This window comes from Pongo abelii, chromosome 7 (assembly GCF_028885655.2).
Source record: "Pongo abelii isolate AG06213 chromosome 7, NHGRI_mPonAbe1-v2.0_pri, whole genome shotgun sequence".
NCBI lineage: Eukaryota > Metazoa > Chordata > Mammalia > Primates > Hominidae > Pongo > Pongo abelii.
The window spans coordinates 159,514,278-159,540,139 of record NC_071992.2 but is presented as its reverse complement, the minus strand read 5'-3'; the positions used below and the strand labels follow the sequence as shown (position 1 = coordinate 159,540,139).

Below are 25,862 nucleotides of genomic sequence, written 5' to 3'. Positions count from 1 at the left end.
AGCAGAGACAGGGTTTCGTCATGTTGGCCAGGCTGGTCTCGAACTCCTGACCTCAGGTGATTCCACCTGCCTCGGTCTCCCAAAGGTATTAGAGGTGTGAGCCACCATGCCTTGCCCATCGTTACTCTAAACGATGAACTAAATTCCTCCCATAGTTAGCTTGGCCTATGCCACCTGAGCAAAGGCAGGTTAGCTTTTGAGATTAGAAGCAAGATGGAGTCAGTTATGTTAGATTCCTCTCACTTTTTTTTTTTTTTTTTTTTTTTGAGCTGGAGCCTCACTCTGTCACCCAAGCTGGAGTGTAGTGGCGCAATCTCATCTCACTGCAAGCTCCGCCTCCCGGGTTCACGCCATTCTCCTGCCTTAGCCTCCCAAGTAGCTGGGACTACAGGCACCCGCCACCATGCCCGGCTAATTTGTTTGTAGTTTTAGCAAAGACAGAGTCTCACTATGTTAGCCAGGATGGTCTCGATCTCCTGACCTTGTGATCTGCCCAGCTCGGCCTCCCAAAGTGCTGGGATTACAGGCATGAGCCACCACACCTGGCCTCCTCTCATTGTTATAATCTTGCAAAAGTGGTTTCACTCCTGGCCTCAAGCTATCTTCCTGCCTTGGCCTCCCAAAGTGATGAGATTACAGATGTGAGCCACCAGCCCCATCTACTGCCAATTCTAGTATAAAGAGTAAATTGGGCTGGGCATGGTGGCTCACACATGTAATCCTAGCACTTTGGGAGGCCATGGTGAGCGGATCACTTGAGGTCAGGAGTTCGAGACCAGCCTGGCCAACATGGTGAAACCCCATCTCTACTAATATACAAAAATTAGCTGGGCCTGGTGGTGGGCACCTGTAGTCCCAGCTACTCAGGAGGCTGAGGCAGGAGAATTGCTTGAACTCGGGAAGCAGAGGTTGCAGTGAGCCAAGACTGTGCCGCTGTACTCCAGCTTGGGTGACAGAGTGAGACTCCAGCTCAAAAGAAAAAAAAAAAAGAGTAAACTGGCCTGGAGTCACCTATTGCTCCAGTAGCAAGTTCCTGTGAAATGGAAATTCAGGCACCCATCCTTGTTCTGGGCCAATCAGGAAGAGCCTGACGGGAAGAGATGCTAAGGGCAGGGCCTCTCCCTGCCCCACCTTCTTTTCTCTGGCAAGCCTGCAGGGCAAGTGGCTGAGAATCAGCCAGAGGAAGGAAGGTGAGGAGGGTGGACCAGGCCTGGGAGGGTCCTGGGTGGGGGCGCTAAGGAGAGGCGGTGCGGTACAGCCTTGGGGCTCTGGGGGAGAATTGCAGGCAAGGATGGGAGGGAGGAATGGGGACTGGGGTGGGGGTGTGAGGCAGACAGTTCTCCTTTGGGTGACCTGCTGAGGACAGGGTGGGAGATGGAGAGCCGGATGTTTTGGCTTTGCTGCAGTGCAGGACTCATTGGAACCCCAGGAGGGTGAGGTGGCCGAGGGCTGCTCCGATTCGCAGAAGTTTGTGTGTGCACCAGCACCCTGGAATGAGCAGTCTCCACGCCATGGGCCATGAAGACCTTGTCCCTGGTCCTGCTGGTGGCCCTGCTGAGCGTGGAGAGAGGTGAGAAGCAGAGGGGCCTTTAGGGGACTTCGTTCCAGTGCGCTCCTGCTGCCCCGCGTGCACTGGAACTAGTTGCGGGTGGGTGTGCTCGGAAGGCGTGCCTGCTGGGGGTGGCGGGCTTCGGTGTTCTGGTGGTGGAGGTGACTGGTGTGTTTGGTGCCTGCTCTGCGCTTGTTACCGCGCGTGCCGGCTGTGCTCACTTCCAAGGACTCACTGGGTCCTGGGCATATGTATGCCTTTGGCACTGGGTAGCCGCTGCTGGTGCCTCTGGACAAGGAGGTCGTGTTGGAGGGTTGCAGGCCGCTGGTTGCAGGCTGCCAGTTGCAGGCAGGTGTGTGGGGCTATTGCACAGGCCATGGGTCCAGGTGGCAGGTGTGGGACAAGGGTGGTGGTGAGAGTGGGTGCCCTTGTGGGCATGGGACGCTCACCAGGGCATTGGTGTATGTCCTGGCATGTGCTGTGGTCACCCACCTTGCCCTTTCTCCCAGCTGAGGGTCTGCACTGCTACGGATGCTTGGCGGTCTCAGAAGGGGCCTCCTGCAGCATGGTCTCATGCCCCTTCCCAGATGGGGTCTGTGTCTCCCAGAAAGTGAGCATCTTTGGCAGTGAGTCCCTGGGGTGCCAGGGCAGAGGGCAGGCTCTGGGGAGGGAGGGGCACTTCTTAGATAGCTGCATGATGGACCAAGGTCCCCCTATAAGCCCTCAGCACTTTGGGGGCTGGTCTGTGGCCTCTGAGGTGGGGAGTGGGGGTGGGGTGGGGTGGGCATAGGGGGCAGGGCCTGTGCAGGGAAGGGTGGAAGAGTGGTAGGGCTGAGGAGCCTGGGCCACCAAACTCAGCCTAAGGGTTGTGGGTCTGCAGGGACAGGGGATGCTCTGGATTCTAGAGCAGGGGGCGCTCACAGGATCCTCATCACTGTGGAAACCATCCCAGCCCCTCCCAGTGCCCAGCAGCAGGGCCCACACCAACTTCCCAGTAGCCTCCCATCGCCGGCTGCTGTAGCTACTCTGGGGACCCCCGTGGCCTCTGCCCCTTGTCCCCACTTAATACCATGGGTCTCACCAGCTCCATGCAGGAGAGGGGCAGGCTGTGAGCATTCAGTGAGTTACCTGCCCGGAAGAACTTGGAGACAGTTAGCTTCAAGCTAAAGGAATGACTCCGGAATGGTGGGATATCAGCCAGGCCATGGGAGGACTGAGAAGGGGCTGCCACCTGCCCAGGCCCACAGCACCCTCAGCACCCTTAGCTCTCGGAGCTGCATCTGTCCCCAGGCCACACCCTTCAGTGAGGTGAGGCAGGAAAAGGCCTGCCCTGGCTGGGCGTGGTGGCTCACAGCTGTGGTCCCTGCACTTTGGGAGGCCAAGACGGGGGGGATCACCTGAGGTCGGGAGTTGGAGACCAGCCTGACCAACATGGAGAAACCCTGTCTCTACTAAAAATACAAAATTAGCCAGGCATGGTGGTGCATGCCTGTAATCCCAGCTACTGGGGAGGCTGAGGCAGGAGAATCGCTTGAACCCAGGAGGTGGAGGTTGTGGTGAGCAGAGATCGCCCCATTGCACTCCAGCCTGCACCACAAGAGCAAAAATCCATCTCATCAAGATTACCAAAAAAAAAAAAAAAAAGCCAGCCTGGAGCCCACAGCTGTTTCCCAAAAGCAGCACCCAGCTCCCAGTTTGGGGGGCCCAATGCCGGGGCAAGGGTGAGGGCTGCCTGGGGAAAGAACTCAAACCCTGCTGCCCTTTCTGCCACAACCCTGGTTCCCTGGGTGGCCTCAGCGTCCCCTAAGTGAAAGGGCTCCAATGGCCTTGGTCCTCATGGCTTTGATGTTCAGGCTCCCAGCCAGCAGATGTTGGGGTACGGAGCCTCCCCGCAGAAAGCCCTTGAGGCCCCGGAGCAGGGCCCTGCTCATCCCCCACCCCGCTCTCTCGCGGGTAAAGTGAGAGGGGAGAACAAGCTCTGCCTCTCTTCCTGCCAGAAGGACTTCGGATTCCCCCTGCTGAAACTTACAAGTGCCATCGTGGACTCGCAGATCTGCTGCAAGGGAGACCTCTGCAATGCGGCGGTCCTGGCAGCCGGCAGCCCCTGGGCCCTGTGCGTGCAGCTCCTGCTCAGCCTGGGGTCAGTCTTCCTCTGGGCCCTGCTGTGAGGGCCTTTCCCGCCCCCTCCCCCGCAGCCCTCCCCTCTGTCCCTGTGCGTCACCAGCTGCTTCACTGAATTGCGGGAATTCTGGTGTGGCTTTTCAGCCATGAGATCAAAGGATGTGGCCAGGGCAGAGGTGGGGACTTCCTTGTCAGGGGACATATCCCTGCTTAAACTCATTGTCCTCCGGGCCCAGGCCCTCCAGCCCATGCTCCCTGCAACACCACTTTTTTCAGAGCTGGGCCTCAGAGACCAGGCCCCACCGCTGGCTGCTTGGGACCCAGGGTCATAGAGAAACTGTGGCCCAGGACGGGAGTCCCCAGCTCCATCCAGCTTGTCACTAACTTGCCGAGGAGCCAGGGCCAACCCCTCAGCTCTCTGGGCCATCTGAATCCAAGCAAGGAGGGAACGTGGGTCCCAGGGGGCCCTGCTGGCCTCCCGCACAGGGTGAGGGCATCCCTCTCAAGGACAATAAACAGACTTCTGCTGACCCACTCAGCGTCAGCACTCAGCTTCTTCCTCGCCGTTCCTGAGACCACCCACCTGCCACTCTGACCTCAGGCCTCTGCAACATCCTGCTGGCACCATGGCCTTGGGGAGGTGCTCCTGGGGCATGGGTGCCCCCCCAGGGACCGGAGCCTCTGCCTCGTCCCCAAGGGGATAACTCCGGCCCTTCCCCTCTCCAGTGATCCTCTCCACACCCCCTGGCTTCCCCCTCCCTCTGAGCACCCCGGATGCCAAAGGAAGAGGCGAGGGAGCCTTTGGAGAAATGTTGCCTGACGTCACTGGTCCCCCACGCTCGGGGGACCCACGCGGCCCGCCCTGCAGGCAGCCCCCTCCCCGCAGGCCGCCCCCTCCCCGCAGGCCGCCCCCTCCCCGCAGGCAGCCCCCTCCCCGCAGGCCGCCCCCTCCCCGCTGGCCGCCCCCTCCCCGCAGGCCGCCCCCTCCCCGCTGGCAGCCCCCTCCCCGCAGGCCGCCCCCTCCCCGCAGGCCGCCCCCTCCCCGCTGGCCGCCCCCTCCCCGCAGGCCGCCCCCTCCCCGCTGGCAGCCCCCTCCCCGCAGGCAGCCCCCTCCCCGCAGGCCGCCCCCTCCCCGCTGGCAGCGCCCTCCCCGCAGGCCGCCCCCTCCCCGCTGGCAGCGCCCTCCCCGCAGGCCGCCCCCTCCCCGCAGGCCGCCCCCTCCCCGCTGGCAGCGCCCTCCCCGCAGGCCGCCCCCTCCCCGCAGGCCGCCCCCTCCCCGCTGGCAGCGCCCTCCCCGCAGGCCGCCCCCTCCCCGCTGGCAGCCCCCTCCCCGCAGGCCGCCCCCTCCCCGCAGGCCGCCCCCTCCCCGCTGGCAGCCCCCTCCCCGCAGGCCGCCCCCTCCCCGCAGGCCGCCCCCTCCCCGCTGGCAGCCCCCTCCCCGCAGGCCGCCCCCTCCCCGCTGGCAGCTCCCTCCCCGCAGGCCGCCCCCTCCCCGCAGGCCGCCCCCTCCCCGCTGGCAGCCCCCTCCCCGCAGGCCGCCCCCTCCCCGCTGGCAGCGCCCTCCCCGCAGGCCGCCCCCTCCCCGCAGGCCGCCCCCTCCCCGCTGGCAGCCCCCTCCCCGCTGGCCGCCCCCTCCCCGCAGGCCGCCCCCTCCCCGCTGGCAGCGCCCTCCCCGCAGGCCGCCCCCTCCCCGCTGGCAGCCCCCTCCCCGCAGGCAGCCCCCTCCCCACCTCACCTCACAGCTGCAGGGGTCGGGGCTCGGAAGTGCTGGGGGCAGTTCAGGTTGAAGGCCGGGCAGCGTGCACTTCTCCTCCAGCCTCCTGGGGCCCGAGCATCACCGGAAGCGGAGTTTGTTCCCACTTTGTATCAGTCGCAAAGAAAGAGCACCCAGTTGGACAAAAAAGGCAAGCAGGCTGCGTTCCTGGCCCGGAGTGGGGAAGAGTGAGCCCCTGCCCTGTCGGGGAGGCTGAGGCCGGGGGTTGTGAGGAGTCCCGTGCGGGGAGGAGGCTGCAGGAGCGCCTCAGTGCGCCTCTTGATACCACGCATGCTTAGCAAGCCCTGGGGACTGTCCTCTCGGGCGGGGACTTCCGCCTTGTAATGACATGTCGCTGATTTAAAGGGAACTGGGGGTCACCAGCTCTGGTTTGTGCCCGTCTGGTGCGTTCTTATCTCCCTGGTATTTGGCAGGGGATCCTAAACCTCTCCTGGCATGCTGAGACATCTGGAGCTCTTTAAGCCTCGGCGCCTGTAGATAAAGAGATTAAAGGAAAAAAGAAAAGAAATCCCGCCCTGGGGGAGTTGGGGCAGGATTAGCCTGGAGGCCACGCCTCTGCAGGGTCTCCCATAGGCTGGGCCAGCCTCTGCCCTCCCTGCTTCCAGAACCCCGGAGGCTGATGGCCTGTGGCGGCCACTCTCCGCGCACCCCGGAGCCCAGCCTAGCGGGGAGAAGGCCGCCGGCCCCGTTCGAATGTCCCTCTTCTTCCAGGATAAGCCTGCACGCCACTCACAGAGGCCCGGCGGGCGGTGGGGCGGGGACTCAGTTCATCCTCTGCCTGAGGAGGGGGTCTCGGGTGCGACTGAACCTTTCACCCTTTGAGAGGAGTCAGGGACATGCAGCATCTCCAGCAAGCTGGTGGCAGAAACTGATGGAGCGTCCTAATCACAAAATAGGAAGGGAGTTTACAAAATAGGAGCGTTTACCAAGAGCTTCCCTCCTTCCCTCCCTCCCTCCGTCTCTCTCTCTCTCTGTGTCTCTCAAGTAGAAGTGGGGTCTCTATGTTGCCCAGGCTGCTCTCGAACTCCGGGGCTCAAGTGATCCTCCTGCCTCAGCCTCCCAAAGTGCTGAGATCACAGGTGTGAGCTACTGGGCCCAGCCCCAGGCCGTCTTACAGGGGTGGGCTGCCCAGAAACATTCCAGTGCCCTATCCCACTCCGGCTGCAGGGACAGGACCCCTGCCACCCCCAACCCAGGCCCAAAAGGAGGGGCCAGGAGGAGAGGGGCCACCAAGTCAGGTGAGCTGCTTAAGAGGAGCGAGGGCTGTGGACAGTCCTGTGGACTGCAGGAGGGGCCAGCAGGATCAATACCCAGCTTCTCTCTCCTGCTGGACTCCTGCTGGGGCTCCCTGTTGGTCACCCCAAAACCTACTGTCTCTCATCGCCGCCGGGGCTGGCCAGGCTCAGCTGCTGGTTCTGCCCTGGGGCACCTCCTAGGTGGAGTCAGGGCGGCTGAAGTCTTCTCCACTCATGCGTCCACTATCTGGACATCCTGCCCCTGCCCGACCTCCAGGAGTTGCAGTGTGCCAAGGCCACACCACAGCCCCTCCTCTGCTGCCTCCCTCATGTCTCCCCCAGAATGATGCTCTTAACCCCCTCATTAGAGGCCCCCATCCTTCCCGACTGTACCTCTTGACACCCTGAGTACAGTTCAAGAGACCCTGAAGAAACTCACAAAAGTGCCAATTGGAGGCTCTGGGAGAGAAGAGTGAAGTCACTTGCATTTATTTTTATTTACTTATTTTTTTTTTAGAGATGAGGTCTTTCTTTGTTGGCCAGGCTGGCCTCTTGAACTCCTGGCCTCAAATGATCCTCCCACCTTGGTCCCCCAAAGTGTTGAGATGACAGGTGTGAGCCCTTCTCTCCAGCTTACTCTGCGTTTTACAGGACGGGATGTGTTGATGAAAGAAAGCCAAACTCTAAAATATTTGAAGAGGTTTATTCTGAGCCAAATGTGAGGACCATGACCTGTGACAGAGACTCAGGAGGTCCGGGGAACATGTGCCCAAGGTGGCCGGGGTACAGCTCGATTTTATACCCTTTAGGGAGAAAGAAGTTACAGGCTGAGATGGTTTGGATTTGTGTCCCTGCCCAGATCTCATGGTGAATTGGCAGAGGGGCCTGGTGGGAGGTGACTGGATCGTGGGGTCAGATCTTCCTCCTGCTGTTCTGGTGATAGTGAGTGAGTTCTCCGGAGATCTGATGGTTTGAAAGTGTGACGCGTCCCCCTTTGCTCTTTCTCCCTTGGGCTCAAGGGATCCACCTGCCTCGGCTTCCGAAAGTCTTGGGAGTACAGGTGTGAGCCACTGCGCCCGGCTGAAGCCTCTGTTGATCCTGATTTTTTCCCCATTGCTATTATGGCTGTTTTTCTCCTCTTCTTTTCTTGACTGGTCTCTCACAAGTATTATCCACATTTTTAAGGCTGGGCACGGTGGCTCACACCTGTAATTCCAGCACTTTGGGAGGTTGAGGCAGGTGGATAATTTTAGGTCAGGAGTTTGAGACCAGCCTGGCCAACATGGTGAAACCTCATCTCTACAAAAAATAACAAATATTAGCCGGGCATGGTTGCACAAGCCCGTAATCCCAGCTACTTGGGAGGCTGAAACACAAGAATTGCTTGAACCTGGGAGGCGAAGGTTGCAGTCAGCTGAGATTGCACCACTGCACTCTAGCCCTGGCAACAGAGTGAGACCCTGTCTCAAAAAAAAAAAAAAAGCAAGAGTTATCCAAGTTTTTAGTTTATCCAAAGAAATAACTAACTTGTGTATCCTATCTAATGTGTACATAATTTCTATATTATTAATTTCTGAAGTCACTTTTATTCGTTTCTTCTGTTTTTTTGGATTCCATTTGCTGTTCTTTCTGTAACTTCTTGTGACGAATGCTTCATTCATTAATGTTGAATCTTTTTTTTTTTGAGATGGAGTCTTACTCTGTCACCCAGGCTGGAGTGCAGTGGCGCGATCTCAGCTCACTGCAACCTCCGCCTCCCGGGTTCCAGCGATTCTCCTGTCTCAGCCTCCCAAGCAGCTGGGATTGCAGGTGTGTGCCACTAGGCCCGGCTAATTTTTGTATTTTTAGTAGAGACAGGGTTTCACCATGTTGGCCAGGCTGGTCTCCAACTCCTGACCTCTGGCCTTGGCCTCCCAAAGTGCTGGCATTACAGGCATGAGCCACTGTGCCTAGCCTGAATGTGTTTTTAATGTATGACAGTAAGGGCCAGTGGGAAATCTTCCCTTTTAATCCCTGACATTTCCATGAAAACTCGACTCAGAAAAGGCAGATTAACTGGAGAAAAGGCGCAGAGGTGTATTAATGTGTCCACAGGGGAAAACACAGAGCGATATCCCGCTCCCCGCAGCGGGGTTCAGATGCTTAGGGACCATCCTGGCCACACAGGCCATCGGAGGAGAAGAGGATTCTCAGGGCAATGGAGCAGGGAGCGGATATTAACTTGTAGATAGTTCTCTTTGGAATGTGAATGGGCCTGAGGGACAGACATCATTATCTTGTGAAAGGGTTTGTTCAGGTATGGTGACATTCTTTGTCTGGGGGTAGGGGGAAGAAAACACAATTGTTCTTGGTGAGTCCAGACTTTAGGCAGACAAAGGAACTTCAGAGAACTCCATCCTGACTTTGGGAGAGTCTGTGGGTTGTGGGGGAGGACAGAAAGTTCTTGAAGTTTCTTCAGCATGTCAAAGTGCTGTATTTTGGGGTATTGGTTTCTGAGACCTAACAGTGGATACAGTTCTCTCAAAGCATGCAGTTATGGCCGGGCGTGGTGGCTCATGCCTGCAATCCCAGCACTTTGGGAGGCTGAGGAGTGCGGATCACCTGAGGTCAGGAGTTCGAGACCAACCACGGCCAACATGGTGAAACCCCATCTCTACTAAAAATACAAAATTAGCCAGGTGTGGTAGTGCATGCCTGTTGTCCCAGCTACTCGGGAGGCTGAGACAGGAGAATCGCTTGAACCTGGAGGTAGAGGTTGCAGAGCCGAGATCGTGCCACTGCACTCTAGCCTGGACAACAAGAGCAAAACTCCATCTCAAAAAAAAAAAAAAAAAATTAAAAACTAGCAAGATGTGGTGGTGCGTGCCTGTGGTCTCAGCTACTTAGCAGGTTGAGGCGGGAGGATCACTTGAGCCCAGGAGGTCAGGGCTGCAGTGAGCTTTGATTGTACCCACTGCATTCCTGTTGCATTCGGCAACAGAGCGAAATCCTATTTTCATTTTGATTTCTTCTGTGACACACGGGTTATTTATAAATATACTTGTTCATTTCCAAACAGAGGAGCATTTTCTTGTTTTGGGTAATAATTTCTAGTCTAATTTAACTGTAATTAGAGAAGCCACTCTGTATGATTTCAATTAATTTGTGGAAACTTTTTCATGGCTCATTATATGATCAATAGTTGTAAATGTTTGTGTGTACTTCAAAAGGATGTGTGTTCTGGAATTGCTGTGTCCAGTTTTCTATGTTGGTTACCTTTCTTTTTTTAATTTTAAAATTTGTTTTATGTTTTAAATTTTTAAATTGAATTTTTTTTTTTTTTTTTTTGGTTTTGAGACGGGGTCTTGCTCTGTTGCCCAGGCTGGAGTGCAGTGGTGAGATCTTGGCTCACTGCAGCCTCTGCCTCCCGGGTTCAAGCAATTCTCCCACCTCAGCCTCCCGAGTAGCTGGGATTACAGGGGTGCGCCACCACACCCAGCTAATTTTTGTATTTTTAGTAGAGATGGGGTTTCACCATGTCGGCCAGGCTGGTCTCAAACTCCTGACCTCACATGATCCATCCACGTTGGCCTCCCAAAGTGCTGGGATTACAGGCGTGAGCCACTGCGCCCAGCTTTAAAATTTGCTTTAAAGAGACAGGGTCGCTGGGCGCAGTGGCTCATGCCTTTAATCCCAGCACTTTGGGAGGCCGAGGTGGGTGGATCACGAGGTCAAGAGATTGAGACCAGCCTGGCCAATATGGTGAAATCCCCGTCTCTACTAAAAATGTAAAAATTAGCTTGGCATGGTGGCGCGTGCCTATAATCCCAGCTACTCGGGAGGCTGAGGTAGAAGAATCCCTTAAACCTGCAAGGCGGAGGTTGCAGTGAGCCGAGATCATGCTACTGCACTCCAGCCTGGTGACAGAGCAAGACTCTGTCTCAAAAAAAAAAAAAAAAAAAAAAAAAAAAGCCTGGGCAACAGAGTGAGAAAGAGACCCTGTCTCCCAAATAAATAAATAAATAATATTTGGAGGTATCTTGACTATGTTGGCCAGGCTGGTCTCGAACTCCTGACCTCAAGTTATCTGCCCACCTCCGCCTCCCAAAGTGCTGGGATTACAGGTGTGAGCCACCATACCTGACTCCTATACCATTATTTTTAAAGCAAATCTTATTCTCCAACTTAGAATGCTTTTTGTTCTTAAAATGTTGGGACATTCCCTTAAGTTCTGCATCTGATTAATTAGCATTATTAACTCATTCCCTCAACCATAAGCATCTTTTGACCAACACTGCCCAACCCCTGGGAATGTCACCCAGCAGGTCTGGCTTTGTTCAGCTTTTATTCATGATGGGGTCACTCCAGTCTGGACGCCTCTTACAGTCTTCTACAGTTACTGAACCGAGCTGGGCTCCTCTCACCCAGGCAAGTAAAGTCAAACACTGATGTTGCAATTTGCAGCAGGGGAAAAATGATATTTATCGCATGGTACCAAGCAAGGAGAACGGACACGCTTAAGACCCAAACTCCCCAATGGCTTACAAGCTGGGGCTTTTAGGGGTATGGGTACATTTCAGGAAAGCAGAAGTTGCAGGCAAAATCATTAACCAATACATGGGGTGTCATGAGCAGTGCAAAGTTAGAGATAATCACATCCAAGCATGCCTGTGTCTTTCACAATGTCAGAATTTTATTGAGGCTATTTCAGTCCCTAAAGCCACGAGCCACATGGTGTTCCCAAGGAGGCATGCTGCTTAGTGCTCCCTTTTCCCTCGGTAGTGAGAGCTGCAGTCACACGGGCTCAAGCCACTCCACACGTCAGCCAATATTGCACACGACAACGTAATAGTGTACTTAACCAGTATATACATGTTATAGGTTAACGTTCCGCAACAAAGAAAGTAGCATTTAACATCCAGAGGAAACAGAGATAGGAGAAAGGCTTCACGAACCAGTCCAGGGGAGTGAAGAAGACACAAGAAGAAGACAGAAACCTCCTGGTCTGGGCCAGTCTGTGGATCTTGCAAGGATGTCTTTGAGGTGGTGGAGCCTCGGGTGGCAGATGGTGAGTTCTGCCGGGGCCTTTCCTTCTACAATCACGGAGGCCTCCCATGAGAAGTGACATCGGAAGAGTGCGCTTGCTTGAGTCCTCATCTGTTTGGATGCAGGCTCTATTTTTAACTTGTTTATTAAGCAAAACATCTTACCGTTGTTGGCCAAGTGCCCTGTAAGACATACAATGGAGTCTCTTTCTAAGATGGAGTTAGTTATGCCTAGGGTGCTGTGTGCATGGGGGCACACATTAGTGGCCCACAGGTGTGACTCCCTCCAAGCCCCTCAAGAAGAAATTCAGGACAGAGAACATGGCCAGAGTTCAGTCCTCAGTTCCCCCTTATCTGGGTCTCTGTGATAGCAGTCAGCATTTTCCACTGGGTAGGGGTTTCTGAAAGACTTGAGGATGTATGTTATGCTTTAGTTTCTATAGGGAAGCAAACCACCTGTGGTTGTGGCCTGCTTGGGAGACCCGTGCTCCCATCGCCTTGCCTGGCAGGCTGCTCACTTACCTTTCAAGGCTGGCAAGGTGCCTGGAATTTCCCTTGAAGAGATTCAAGAGTGTTCCTTGATTTCCAAGCTTGGGAGAGCCTGGCAGGCACCTATGAGGGGTCCCTGCTCCATCTCACTATGTTACCCATGTGGGTCTTGAACTCCTGGGCTCCAGCTGTCCTCCTGCCTCAGCCTTCTGAGTAGCGGGGACTACAGCCATGGGCCACTGTGTAACCGCCCAGTGGGTTCGCCTCATTGTATTCACTCCTTTCCAGGTTTGTATTTATAGTATGAATTTTAATTTCACCACAAAAACTTACATCTCCCACAGGACAGAACTTTTTTTTTTTTTTTTTTGAGACAGAGTCTTGCTCTGTCTCCCAGGCTGGAATGCAATGGCGTGAGAGGCCTTCTGGGTTCAAGTGATTCTCCCATCTCAGCCTCCCTAGTAGTTGGGATTACAGGCGTGTGCCACCACACCTGGCTAATTTTTTTGTATTTTTAGTAGAGATGGAGTTTCGCCATGTTGGTCAGGCTGGTCTTGAACTCCTGACCTCAGGTGATCCGCCCGCCTCAGCCTCCCAAAGTGCTGGGACTACAGGTGTGAGCCACCGCGCCCGGCCGCTATTTATCTTTTTAAATAGAATTGATGTTCATTCAGATTTACCACATTTTTACGAATTTGTGCTTCATTACTTGTGGTATCTCTGATTCTGAATGGGACCATTTTCCTTCTGGCTAAAGATCACTGTTTTTTTTTTTTTTTTGAGATGTAGTCTCGCTCTGTTGCCCAGGCTGGCGTGCAGTGGCGAGATCTTGGCTCGCTGCAACCTCTGCCTCCTGGGTTCAAGTGATTCTCCTGCCTCAGCCTCCCGAGTAGCTGGGATCACAGGTGCGCGCCACCATGCCCAGCTAATTTTTGTATTTTTGGCAAAGATGGGGTTTCACCATGTTGGCCAGGCTGGTCTTCAACTCCTGACCTCAAGTGATTCACCCACCTTGGCCACCCAAAGTGCTGGGATTACAGGTACGAGCCACTGTGCCCGGCCTAAAGATCACTTTTTTTTTTTTTTGAGATGGAGTTTCGCTCTTGTTGCCCAGGCTGGAGTGCAATGGCACAATCTTGGCTCACCGCAACCTCTGCCTCCTGGGTTCAAGCGATTCTCCTGCCTCAGTGTCCTGAGTAGCTGGGGCTACCGGCATGCACCACCACGCCCGGCTAATTTTTTTGTATTTTTAGTAGAGACAGGTTTCTCCATGTTGGCCAGGCTGGTCTCGAACTCCTGGGCTCAAGCGATCCTCCTGCCTAGGCCTCCCAAAGTGCCAGGATTACAGGTGAGAGCCACCGTGTCCAGCCTAAAGATCACTTTTCTTTTCTTTTTTTTTGAGACAGAGTCTCTCTCTGTCGCCAGGCTGGAGTGCAGTGGCGTGATCTTGGCTCACTGCAACTTCTGCCTCCCGGGTTCAAGCAGTTCCCTACCTCAGCCTCCCGAATAGCTGGGATTACAGGCGCCCACCACCACACTCAGCTAATTTTAGTAGAGACGGGGTTTCACCATCTTGGCAAGGCTGGTCTTGAACTCCTGACCTTGTGATCCACCCGCCTCGGCCTCCCAAAGTGCTGGAATTACAGGCATGAGCCACGGTGCCCGGCAAGCTCACTTTTTAAAAGACGTTCTTGGCCGGTGCTGTGGCTCACACCTGTAGTCCCAGCATTCCTTGAGCAAGGGAGTTCGAGACTAGCTGGGGCAACATGGCGAAACCCCGCCTCTACGAAAATACAAAAATTAGCTGGGCGTGGTGGTGCACACCTGTCATCCCAGCTACTTCGGGGACAGAGGTGAGAGGATCGCTTGAGCCTGGGTCAAGGCTACAATAAGCTGTGTTCCCACCACTGCACTCCAAAGTGACATCCTGTCTAAAAAATAAAAATAATAATAAAAAGATTTTCTTTTAGTGCAAGTATATTGGCGACAACCTTTCTGACAGTCTTTCCTCCATTGCCTGTGGAACTCAGGGCTGTCATCTCTCCCGGCTTCCACAGTTGTCCTTCTCACTACCGACCCCTGGTGGCTGATCTTTTTCTCTGGCTGTTGACAGGACTTTTTTCTTTGGTCTTCTGCATTTTCACGGGTGCATGTGGGGCTATTTATTTGTTGACGCTGCCTGGAATTTTCTGGGCTGCTTGATCTGTGGCTGGATGCACTTTATCAGTTCTGGAAATGTCTCAGCTATTAGGTCTTCAATATTGCCTCTGTGCTATTCGCTCAGCTATTTGGGGAACCGTCTCAGTGTATCTGCTATCTTTGTATATTTCTTACTTTTTCTACTATTGAGCATGGATCAGGCACTGAGGGGAAGCCCGTCAGAAGGATTTTTCACAGATCCCTCTCCTCCCCAGGTAGGAAGGCAGATCCCAAGCTTTCCTCCATGGAGGAGGCTGGTTCTCCCAAAGGGATCTGGGTGCTTTCTAGAGGGGGAATGGTGACTGTGTGTTTTTAAATTGCAGACCAGGCCGGGTGCAGAGGCTCACGCTTACAATTCCAGCGTTTTGGGAGGCTGAGGCAGGGGGATCACTTGAGCCCAAGAGTTCAAGATCAGCCTGGGCAACATAGTGAGATCCCATCTCTATAAAATTAAAAAAAAAAAAAAAAGCTGGGGGTAGTGGCGGGTGCCTGTGGTCCCAGCTACTTGGAAGATGAGGCAGGAGGATCACTTGAGCCTGGAAGGACTGCAGACTCAGCGCAGCTCGTTCTCTTCTGCTTGTCTCCTGGTTGTCTCTGTGTCCCCACTGGCTTCAAGGTTCCCTGAAGGGGGCGGTCCTGGGGCGGGTTCAAGGGGGTCGGGTGGGGCTTCCTGTGCCAGACACCCTCCTCTTTCGCCCACAGGGCAGAAGTTCAGCTACACTAGCAAGGGCTGTGGCCCTCCCTGTGTGTCCAGATTATAAACCTCACCCATCCTGTGGTCCCTGGAGGGTCTTACCCCATAGAAACTGAAGATGGACTGATAGATTTGAAGACTGAGAAGCTGGACATGACCTGCTGTGAAAAGAGCCTCTGTAACAAGGGCGTCAAGGGGGCAGAGGCTGTGGATGGGGGAGGCGGCACAGGGTCCTGCCTGGGCCTTACCTCCTGAGGTCCCAACAGGGGCTGAGTGGTGGGGGACAGGTGAGGGGCAGTGCTAGGACCTGCTGCCCATCCTCCGGAGGCTCATCCGCGGGCAGATGCTGGGAAGTGGGGGCTGGATGGGGCTGCAGAGAGGAGGGCGCCCAGTTCCGGGCCAGTGTGGAGACTGGGAAATCCCTGGTGGGAGGCTCATGTTCAGAGCCCTGAGATGAGCCTCCCTTCCTCTCCTTCCCCTCCCCTGCGGGTTGAGGTTGGGAGGGAGGTTGAGGCTGCAATGTGCTGTGATTGTACCACTGCACTCTAGCCTGGGTGACAGAGGGAGACCCTCCCTCAAAAAACAATATAAGCCGGGTGTGGTGGCTCATACCTGTAATCCCAGCACTTTGGGAAGCTGAGGCAGGCAAATCACTTGAGGTCAGGAGTTCAAGACCAGCCTAACGTGATGAAACCCCATCTCTACTAAAAATACAAAAACGAGCTGGGCATGGTGGCGGGCGTCTGTAGTCCCAGCTACTCGGGAGGCTGAGGCAGGAGAATCGCTGGAACCCGGGAGGTGGAGGTTGCAGTGAGCCGAGATCGCGCCACTGCACCCCAGCCTGGGTGACAGAGCAAGACTCCGTCTCAAAAACAAAAACAAAACACAGAATAACCCCCGGGACCATGTACATAGGGGTGTAAAATCAATCGAGTGGGACACAATCAATACTCTTTCAAATAAAGTAGAAGATATCAGAGTTGATCACATGAGGTGAGGATAACTTGCTGTGTGAAAGCCGTGCTTTCATTATCCGTAGATACACAGAGTGCACACCTCTCGGGGATGCTCGTGCTCTGACTGGCATGTAACATGCACTGCTTATGGACGGTCAGATTAAAACATATATTTTAAGATTCAAAAATACAAGTCAGTATCCCTAGCAATATTCTAACTTCTCCATTGCTTGGTGTTACGATGTCTGGCTCAGCCATTATCAGGCCCTGGGACCTGAGCAGTGTGGCTGCAGGGCCGGCAGAGTGACCCGTGGACCATGGGCCCTGCTGGCGCTGCCCCTTCAGGTCTGACCTGTGCTCTGGTGCGCTGCTAGGCGGGGCAGTCAGGTGTCTTGGGCCCAAGCCTTGCCCACACCTGCCCTGAGTCACTGGGGGGTCTTCTGTGCCTGACGCCTCCAGCTCCGCCCTTGTCCTCCCTGCTCTCAGGAGCCGCCCCCACCTCACCTGGCCCATCCTCTCAGATGCTATGGAGTTTCCAAGCAGAGACCCCTGAGGGCACAGAGTGGATTCTGCTTTTCGGAGGGGACCACCCACCGGAGAGGCGACCCATCCTTATGCAGGTCTGCTGCCTTTATCTGTCTTCATCAAGGGCTCTGTCCCCGCAGCCCAGGCAGCCCTCTCTTCCTTCTGCCCAGCACCTGGTTGGGGAGAGGAGGTGGAGTCTACAGTCACCCCTGGCCCATTTCCTGTGTCTTCTGATTCTCCCTGAAGAACAAATTCGGGTGTGGGTGTGATGGGGGTGGGCAGGGGGCACTGACGGGGAGGTACAGGGGTGGTTCCAGGAGTGGCCAGGACAGAGTTCTGGACCCCCCCCTCCCCGAGGGAGCCCCCACATCGTCCCACCCCGTTACAGGGGCCTCTGCTCCCTGCACAGAAAACAAGGGGTGCCTGGCCTGGGGTCTCAGTGTCAGAGCTTCTTGCCCTGCTGGCCCCTCCCAGGCTCTGTCTGCACAGGGTCCCGCCAGTGGTGGGCTCAGCCAGAGATCCTCATCCTGAGCAGGAAGGGCCTGGCCCTGGGCGTGACCTGAGTCTCACGGCTGCTTTTCTCTCCTGCTTCCGACACAAACACCGTGATGCACCAGGAAACTGAAACTGAAACTCAGGGCCCTAGTCCAGGACCCTCCTCTCTATTGAGTCAGAACTTCTTCTTCTAGGGCGTCCTCCCACCCCAGGGGACAACCTCTCCCTCCTCTCCTCGCTGCAGCCCCTCCTCTCCTCACCGCAGCCCCTCCTCCTTCCGGGTCTGTTCTGCTCACACCCTGAGCTCTGGGAGGCCCCAGGCAGAGAAGGGGTGGGGTGGGGGGGGGGTTTGCTCAAGGTCATGTCTGCCTTCCAGAGCAGCCAGGTCAGGAAGGGTTTTTACACCTCAGTTCCCATACTGTGAGATGATGGGATGAGGTCATCAGCTGTGTGCATACTACACAAGCAATCCGGGTTCCTCATCACAAACCAGAAGTGGGGCTGAGGTTCCCAGGCTCGGGGGTGCAAGGCCTCCCCTAGCTCTTTCCAGGCTCGGAGCCTCTGTGCCACACGTGCCCTCAATGCCCCCATACCCAAGACCATGAAGGTCACTGGCCCCATGCTGCTGCTGGCTGAGGGTGGAGGAAGGAAAGGAGGCCTGAAGGTGGGAGTAAGACCCTCTCGATGCTGGGGGCTCCAGATGCCAGCAGGACCCTGCCCACAATTCTCAGTAGCCAAGAGCACCTGAGCCTACCTGTGTGCTGCCCAGGCCTGCTGCCTGTGCTGGTGAGAGGGACTGGAACCCACCCTTCAGCCTGTGACCCTGACCTGCACCCTCCCCGCTCCATCCCAGGCCAGGGCCTTGAGTGCTTCCAGTGCTACGGTGTCCTGGACCCCAGCCTGTGCCACCCCGTCTCCTATCCCATGCAAGCTCAAAGCTGCCCCTCCTCTGTGGTCACTGGCACTGTCGATGGTGAGCCCTGGGTGGGGCCCAGCGCCTGTAGGCAGGCGAGGGGTGGGCAGGGTGCTCTCCGGCAGCATCCCAGGGGCTCTGCCTTGAGCCCCCTGGCCTGGTGGAAGCTTAGATCTGGGGACAGAGCTCAGGGACCTCCATCTAATGGACCGCAGACTTGGTGTGGGGCCTGGGGCCGCCGCCCGTTCTCTTCTGCTTGTCTCCGTGTCCCCACCGGTTTCAAGGTTCCCTGAAGGGGGCGGTCCTGGGGCGGGTCCGAGGGGGTCGGGTGGGGCCTCCTGTGCCAGACACCCTCCTCTCTTGCCCACAGGGCAGAAGTTCAGCTACATTAGCAAGGGCTGTGGCCCCACTCTGTGCCCAGATTATGAAGCTCACCCATCCTGTGGTCCCTGGAGGGTCTTACCCCATAGAAACTGAGGATGGACTGATTGACTTGAAGATTGAGAAGCCGGACATAACCTGCTGTGAAAATAGCCTCTGTAACAAGGCGGCCACAGCGCGGCGTGGCTCTGGGGCCAGGCTGTCGGGAAGCTCCTGCTCAGCCTGGGCCCCTTCCTCTGGGCCCTGCTGTGAGCCCAGCCCACCCTGGCACTGCCCCTGGTGGGTAAACAGGAGCTCAGGGTAGTTGCCCAGTGCAGCCCTCAGCTCCTGCCCTGATGCCCCCGCCTGGCCGCCCAGCAGCCCAGAGACCCCCTCACCCAGCAGCCTAGCTGCCTGCTGGCTCAGCTAGTAAATGCATGTGTTCGCCCAAGGACTTTGTTCCCTTATTAACCCCTGGGGTCTGGCCTGTGGCCTTCAAGGGGTCCCAGCAAATTCCCCAGGGTGGGGCTCAGAGACCAGAGGACCTTCCCCTAGGCGGCCCGGCCCTGTGCTCATTTCCAGCCAGGATCGGGCTCAGCCCCAGCCCCAGGTCCAGAAGCAGCCTGGAGGGTCTCGCACTCAGGGCTGGGGCCCCCCAGGAAGACTTGCTGGGGGCTGACGGAGGGGTGGAGGCACCGCGGGCACAGGCCTGCTGTGGCTGCTGGGTTTCCACAACCGTGGACAGTGTGTGAAACGGTCCCCGGCCCACAGGCTGACAACTCCTGCAAGGCACCGCAGAGGGCGGGGGTGTCAAGGGGGCAGAGGCTGTGGATGGGGGAGGCGGCGCAGCGTACTGCCTGGGCCTCCCTGCAGGAAGTCCCCACAGGGGCTGAGCGGTGGGGGGCGGGTGAGGGGCAGCGCCGGGATGAGCCGCCCATCCTCCAGAGGCTCATCCGCGGGCAGATGCTGGGAAGTGGGGAAGTGGGGCTGGATGGGCTGCGGAGAGGAGGGGGCCCAGTTCCAGGCTGGTGTGGAGACTGGGAAATCCCAGCTCCTAGCAGGGTGTGGTGGGCCCTGGGTAGGAGGCTCAGGTCCACAGCCCTGAGATGAGGATCCCTTCCTCTCCCTCCCCCAGGCTTCAGGAAATTGAAACTCAGGCGCTGGGCTCCTCCCCTCTCTGCTCCAGGCCTAGGACACAACAACGGCTCCCTCTCTCTGCTCCCGGAAACCACCTGTTCTTGGGGGGGGCCTCCCGCCTCCCGAGGGCGGGGCAGCAGGAACCCGGCGGGACCACTCTACCCACCACCAGCAGGAGGTCAGGGCTGCCTCTGACCTCAGCTCTAAACCCAGAGCAGAGGGAGAGCTGGGCTCCGAGTCCCAGATCCTAGGGGGGCAAGCGGCTTCCACTCTGAGCCTGTCTCCCCTGGGGAAATGAGGGGATGACTGCGCCCCCATCTCAGTGTGGCTGCAAGGCTCAGTAACCAGTCAGCTCACCTGGGAAGTGGAGGAGATACCAGAGATGGAAGCACAAGTTAGCTTTAGCAGAAACAAAGCATTTGTTAGAAATTCTATCATCGCCCAGCGCCCACCATGCTTCTGTGTCCCTGCACTCAGATCCAGGTTCCTGGCCATGGCTTTTGGGTGCAGCTTCCTCTCACCAGCTCCACTATGATCAACCGTCTGTCCCTCCAGCAAAGCCACCTGCGATTCCGAGTGAACAATGCAGTGAATGCACTGCACACTGGGGCCCGAACACCGGGATCTCTGACCTCCTGGCTACAGTGCCCAGGCTCCTGGACCATCTGGTTTCCACCCTCTGTTCTCTGCTTGCATTTCTCAATGCTAGAGCGACCCACTCAGCGAATCCAAACTCCCCACAGAATCTCAAGCTCAGTCTCTGCAGGCTGCTCTGATGGGCTCCAGGTCCTTGCACAGGGAGAGCTGATTGGCGGCAGGCCCCTCCTCCCGCTGACCTCTTCCAGGCTCTCTCGCTCGGTTACAATGGGCCCCTCATGGGTGGCAGTAATGATTCATGTGTTTCAGACAGGAATCACTACCTCAGGGACCCAGGAGGAGGACACAGATCCTTGACCTGCCTTGACGTCAGGGACCTGGGAGGACCCGGCTATTCACATCAGCTTCTGGGGGTGGGAATCTTGACCACCAGCCCCTCCTGCTGGACGGTGCCCCTGGGATCCTGACACACACACCACAGTTTCTGGCCAGCCGGGGAAATTCAGGGTCGGGCGCTGAGTGGCTGAGACCCTGGCCGGCTCCCTCCCACTGTCCCAGAGAAATGAACAAACACACCTCCACTGGGTGTCTGTTTTTGTTTTCTCTCTCCAGCCCAAAGAGCCCACAGGGCAGCGCACCGCACCCAACTGCAGACGGTGGCCTGGGCCAGCTTCCTCTGTCAGAAGGCTGCCACCTGTTCGCCAGGGGGAAGCAGGCAGCACTGCAGTCCCAGGCACGGATGGGTCAGGGCTGCTGCCCAGAACTTCTGCGTGGGAGCCCCCTGCCCCCCCGACTGGCCACTCACTAAACTCTGGCCCGTCTGTCCTGCCCCAGCCCAGCTTTTGTGCCCTCTGCACCAGCGGGTCCAGACAGACACCCTCCATTCCCAAGTCCTACAGCCCTGGGTGCTGCCCCAGCCTGAGCGTGCTCCTTCTTGCACCTGCTTTCTTTCCACCATGCCCCTACCCCCACCTCCTTCCGCTGTGGGAGGTGGAACTCACTTGACCTGCTGAGCCTGGGGCAGGAGAAAGGGCAGAGCGCTGGGGAGGGGATCCCTCTGAGGTCAGGCAAGCAGCTGGCTGTGGCTCAGGGGACGACTCCTCCTCCCCTACCACCTCCCTGGGCCACACCACAGAAGACCCCAGGATCCTCCAAACCTGGGGTGCTCTGCCTCTCCCCCCCAAGGGGCAGCCACACTCAGAACAGGAAGCTGGGGGACATCCGTATTTATTTGAGGCACCAAAGCAGCAGGAGGGCTCCAATGTGGGGGTGGGCTGGGGCAGGACTGGCTGGATTTGGGGCAGGGCCTAGACCTGGAAACGGCAGAAACCCCAACCCCCAAAGGCTGCCCTTGAAGTGCATGCAGCTGTGCCAGGGCAGGGGGCTACAGGGACTGAGGCTCTCCAGGCTGCTGGCACATCTCCCTCCCCAAACACGGCCCCCAGAAGCCGCCACGTGCTCTCACGTGCACTGCACACCCACGTACACAGCCAGGCACACATCCCTACTGACAGTCTCCCTGGGGACCCTGTCAGCGTGTCCATGGGACTTAGTCCTGGCGCTGGACCATAAGACTCCAGGGAACCCTCGTCCCTTCCGCAGTCCCCCAAGGAAGGTCACATCATCCACCCCAGAAGTGAGGGCAGCTGGCCCCACTTGGGGCAGAGGCAGGGGCTGGGGCAGGTGGAGGTGCAGGGGGTGGGCCTGACCTGGGACCAAGGGCACAGATCAGGCACGTGACGAGTCAGGGGCTCCCATACACTGTGGGATCCAGAAAGGGCTGGGCTTTCCTTCCTGAGCTGGGGGATCGAGGGACAGGGTCTGGGCGGTCAGGGGCCGAACCGCAGCAGGGCCGGCAGCAGGCTCAGCAGCAGCCCGGCGCCCAGCAGGGTGGCACTTGCCCGCAGCCCGCCGTCGGCCGCGCTGAAATTGCACAGAAAGCTCTGGCAGCAGCTGATGCCCATGGAAGCCACACCAACATTGACGCCTTCTGGGATGGGGCAGGCCGGGGAACAGGTCTTGCTCAGGCTGTGGCCAAATGTCACGAGATTCCCTGCATGGGAAATGAGGCTGTCAGGGGACAGACGGACGGCTGCAGGCAGACAGCAATGGCCTCTGCTGAGCCCCGGCCCGGGCTAGGAAGATGGCCGGGGAGGAAGGCACGGTCTGAGGCCTGGCACTCACCAATGCCGGCACTAGCAGACACGGTCACGCAGTAGTTGTCCTGGTCGGAGCAGATGGTCGGCTTCAGGCAGTACAGATTGCTCTTCTGGTTCAGGCAGGAGAAGCACATCAGCGAGCTGGCTGCGGAAGGAGAACACACCTGTCTCAAGGAAGCCTCCAGTGTCCCTCCCAGGCCTGACCCCAGTGGACATTTACTGAGAAATTACTGTATACCAGGCCCTGGGCTGGAGGCAGAGCAAAGACACTGACACCCCACCCTGGCCGTCGAGCAGCTCAAGTGACACTCAAACACACAGTGAGACAGTGTGGCCAGGCCAGGTGAGCCCTCTGCTGGGAGCCGCCTGGAAGGACCCCTGGGGCGTCTGCTCAGAGGAGAGGGGTGGAGAGGGAGTTGAGCAGGGCACAGCTGGACAAAGGTCTGGGGTCCCCGAGGGCACCTCACCTCGCTCCACACCCAGAAGGGCAGCCAGCAGCACTGGCAAGAAGATCTTCATTCTGGAGAGGATGGCCGTCTGTCTGGAGGTCACAAACCAAAGCAGCCCGTCCTGCTCTGGAGAGACACACTGGTTAGGGGGCCGGGTGGTGCCTCACTCTTCCCCAAGATCATGCACCCCCACTTTGCAGATGAGGACACAGACAGCAAAGAGGGGCAGGGACCTGCCAGCACACAAGGACTTCCCTTCTTCTCTCCTGACCCACGCCTCACTCAGTGCAGACATGCTCTAGGCTATCCCCCTCCTGAAACCTGGCAGGAGGGGGCTGCACAGGCAAGAGGAGGAAACAGCAGCCTTCTCAGAACCACAGAAAAGGAGGCAGAGTGAGTGGCCTCTGCCAGTGGTCCTGGGGTGGGGGAACAGGGAATGGTGATCAGTCATAATATTAGCTAGTCTGGGACTGGGTACAGTGGCTCACGCCTGTAATCTCCATGCTATGTGAGGCCAAGGCAGGAGGATCACGAGGCCAGGGGTTTGAGACCAGCCTGGGCAACACAGTGAGACCTCCCGTTTGTACAAAAAATACAAAAATTAGCTGGGCGTGGTACGTGCCTGTGGTCAGCTACTTGGGAGGCTGAGGTGGGGGGATCTCTTGAGCCAGGGAGTTCAAGACTGCAGTGAACTATGATCATGCCACTGCACTGCAGCCTGGGCAACGGAGTGAGACCCTGTCTCAAAAAAGAGATCTATATACACATCTATATGTGTATCTGTTAGTGTATATTAGCTAATCTGTATCTAGAATTTTCCTTGGGGCGGCTCAGTGTCTTGAGCCCAGGCAGCTCCCCTGACATGGAGACCTGGGGCCGGGTGGGGCATGGCCGAGGAGGAAAGCACTCCCCATTCCTGATGTTACTCAGTTCCGAGGACAGCAGCCCACTCAGTATCTGCTACTCCCCGTTCTGCGGCTGGGAAATGGGCTCCGAGAGACAAGGCTGCGTGCCACCGGTCCCACCAGCAGGAAAGGGCCAGATGGGTCGGTGTACTGCTCCTCGGCCTCCGCACAGGACCCTCCCCTGGGCAGGGGCCACTGCACAGGACCCTCTGCACTGTTGGAGAAAGAATCTGGAACACACCCAGCTGGGGTCGTGATTCTCTGTTTTGTGAGTGCATGGTGTTGGAGGGGGAGGCTGCTGCTTTCTGCCAGGGACAGCCGTGGGCAGAGGAGGGGGAGGGACATCCCGAGCCTGGGGAGCTAGTGCTGGGCACTGGGGGTAAGGAGGATACCTCAGAGAACAGATCTGGAGAGGGGCCCGCAGAGGCCCTAAGGGGAGAGCAGCAGGCCAGGACCGTGAGATCTGGGCTGACATCCTGGGATTGGGAGTGGGAGCCCCAGATGGCCAAAAACAGTGCCAAGTCCGGCTGGGGCCTGTCCCCGCCTCCAGGGAGGAGCCCGAGGAGGAAGGATCTCCAATTCCTTTTCCCCCCACCCCCCTAAAGTGAGGTTCTGGTGTGGGGGGTCCCTGAGCTGTCTCTGAGGAAGTCCTGGCATACAGGGCCACAAACAGGTCCAGCTGGTGCCACCACCTGCCCACTGGGTGGCACCCAACCCGCTGAGCCACCAGGCTGAGCTAAGGCACCGGTGGGAGCCGAAGGCAATTAGGAAGGCCGGGTGGGCCACGGAGCCCGGAGGGAGCCAGGTGGCAGGCCGTGGGGGGCGCCCCTGGAGCCCAGGCTGCAGGCTCATGGCTCATCCCCAGGCTCAGGGAAGCTGGCCCCTGGGAGCCAGGTATCTAGGGGCTGCCCAGCCAGCAAGAGGTGGTATGGTAGCCTCTCCAGTGTCCCGGAATGGGGAGGGGCCCGGCGGTCCACTCAGGGAGGATGGGGTGATATGCAGGGGGCGGTCAATCCTCCCTTTCCGGCCAGGAGCTCTGCAAGGTCCCGTGCCCCCTCCCCTAGTCAGCAAGGCTGTCCCTCCCGGCCCACGTAGAGGAGCCAGGAGCGTCTGGAGTTGGGTGATGGGCTTCAGTGGCTGCGCAGCCCTGGGCCGGCCGGGAGGCTCCTGGCGGCAGTCTCCGCCCGCTCCCGCCCCAGATCTTTGGAAACATTCGGGGAGGCCTGGGGGGGATGGGAGGAGAAGCTCAGCTCTCTGGGGACCAACCCACCGGCAGCCCCAGCCCCTCTCCTGCGCCTCCCCGTGCGCCCCTCTTGCTCTCTCCCACCGTCTCCCGCCCCGGCCCCCGCAGGGCGCCTTCCGCCGCGCGTGGCTGAGCCGGGGCCGCGTGCACCGCAGCCGAGGCCGCCGGGTCTGAGCGCGTGCGCGCAGGTGGCGGGGGCGTCCCGGCCGGGGGCCCGCGGACTCACCGCCGGGCCGACGCAGGTACCAGCAGCCTGGCCGAGCTCCCCGAACCTCGCGCGCTCTGGACCGCTGCTGGCCCGGAGCCTCCCAGGCAGCCGCGCGGCCCCGGGGCGGGGGCAGGGGCGGGACGCGGGAGGGGCCTCTGGGGGGCGGAGTCGGCGAGCCCGCGCCGCCCAGGCCTACCCCGGCTCCCTGGGACAGATGGGGAGGCTGAGGCCCAGAAGGGGGCTGAGACCACCTCCCAATTTCCCCAGCGAGGTGGCGCCTGAGCCGCGGCCAGGCCCGGCCTCTTTCCACCCGGCCCTGCTGTGCGCGCGGCAGGTGCTGACCTGGCGAGGCCGGACAGGGGACCAGGTCGGGGTGACCGTCACTGACACCTGGACAGTCCTCGTTGCGTTCGGGGTGGGAGGCCCACGGGTGAGCAGACGTGTTTGGGTGTGAGCACGGAGGAGGGGTGCCTCGGAGAGTGTAGGGGAGCAGTGTTGGGGGTCTCGCCTGCGGAGTGGAGCAGGGGAGGGGAGGACGCAGGCACCCCCGCAGCCTGGGATTCCTGAGGTCATCTTGTCCCTGCTCCCCGCTCCAGGCTGGGGTGTTCCTTGGCCATCCCCCAGGCGGGGGGGTGGGGAGACCGGCAAGGGTTGGGAGGTGGGAGGTTGTGGGTGCTGGCTTCTGCCAGGGCACTGGGGCTCTGCCATCGGTGGGTGCCTCTCCTCCCGCCAGGCCCTCTCCGAGGGGTTGTGGTTGTGGGCGCTGGGGCTCTGGCACCGGCCTGTTCTCTAGTTGACAGTGCGTTTCCTTTCTGGGTGACAGGGCGAGC

At 58.2% G+C, this 25,862-nt stretch overlaps 2 protein-coding genes across 3 annotated transcripts; one reads left to right on the top strand and one right to left on the bottom strand.

Moving 5' to 3' along the window:
* Positions 1-213: 213 nt before the first annotated feature.
* On the top strand, positions 214-4,421 carry LOC129060857 (lymphocyte antigen 6S-like). The gene is made up of 5 exons (XM_063726397.1): positions 214-218; positions 1,081-1,190; positions 1,502-1,570; positions 2,059-2,175; positions 3,503-4,421. Exons 1-5 carry the CDS (start codon positions 214-216, stop codon positions 3,715-3,717), a joined length of 516 nt encoding a protein of 171 aa, XP_063582467.1. The 3' UTR covers positions 3,718-4,421.
* Positions 4,422-21,279: 16,858 nt separating this feature from the next.
* LY6E (lymphocyte antigen 6 family member E) lies at positions 21,280-25,183 on the bottom strand. 2 transcript variants are annotated; one of them, XM_024250725.3, is made up of 4 exons: positions 25,051-25,183; positions 22,695-22,802; positions 22,253-22,372; positions 21,280-22,121 (listed from the first exon to the last, which is right to left on the bottom strand). In XM_024250725.3, the coding sequence occupies exons 2-4, from the start codon at positions 22,744-22,746 to the stop codon at positions 21,898-21,900; spliced, it is 396 nt and encodes a 131-aa protein (XP_024106493.1). In that variant the 5' UTR covers positions 22,747-22,802; positions 25,051-25,183; the 3' UTR covers positions 21,280-21,897. The 2 variants fall into 2 exon arrangements, with proteins under 2 accessions (XP_024106493.1, XP_024106494.1); XM_024250726.3 differs by having other exon boundaries at positions 22,695-22,797.
* Between the last annotated feature and the right edge of the window lie 679 nt (positions 25,184-25,862).

What these genes read in the sequence shown, in the direction of transcription:
- LOC129060857 (XM_063726397.1), top strand. An exon ending in AATCAGCCAGAGGAAGGAAG is followed by an intron (nt 1,191 to 1,501) that starts GTGAGGAGGGTG and finishes TGGAATGAGCAG; the next exon opens with TCTCCACGCCATGGGCCATG. An exon ending in GAAAGTGAGCATCTTTGGCA is followed by an intron (nt 2,176 to 3,502) that starts GTGAGTCCCTGG and finishes GCTCTCTCGCGG; the next exon opens with GTAAAGTGAGAGGGGAGAAC.
- LY6E (XM_024250725.3), bottom strand. Translation starts at nt 22,746, where the DNA reads ATGAAGATCTTCTTGCCAGTGCTGCTGGCTGCCCTTCTGGGTGTGGAG. An exon ending in CCTTCTGGGTGTGGAGCGAG is followed by an intron (nt 22,373 to 22,694) that starts GTGAGGTGCCCT and finishes CTCCTTCCGCAG; the next exon opens with CCAGCTCGCTGATGTGCTTC. An exon ending in GTCTGCTAGTGCCGGCATTG is followed by an intron (nt 22,122 to 22,252) that starts GTGAGTGCCAGG and finishes TTTCCCATGCAG; the next exon opens with GGAATCTCGTGACATTTGGC.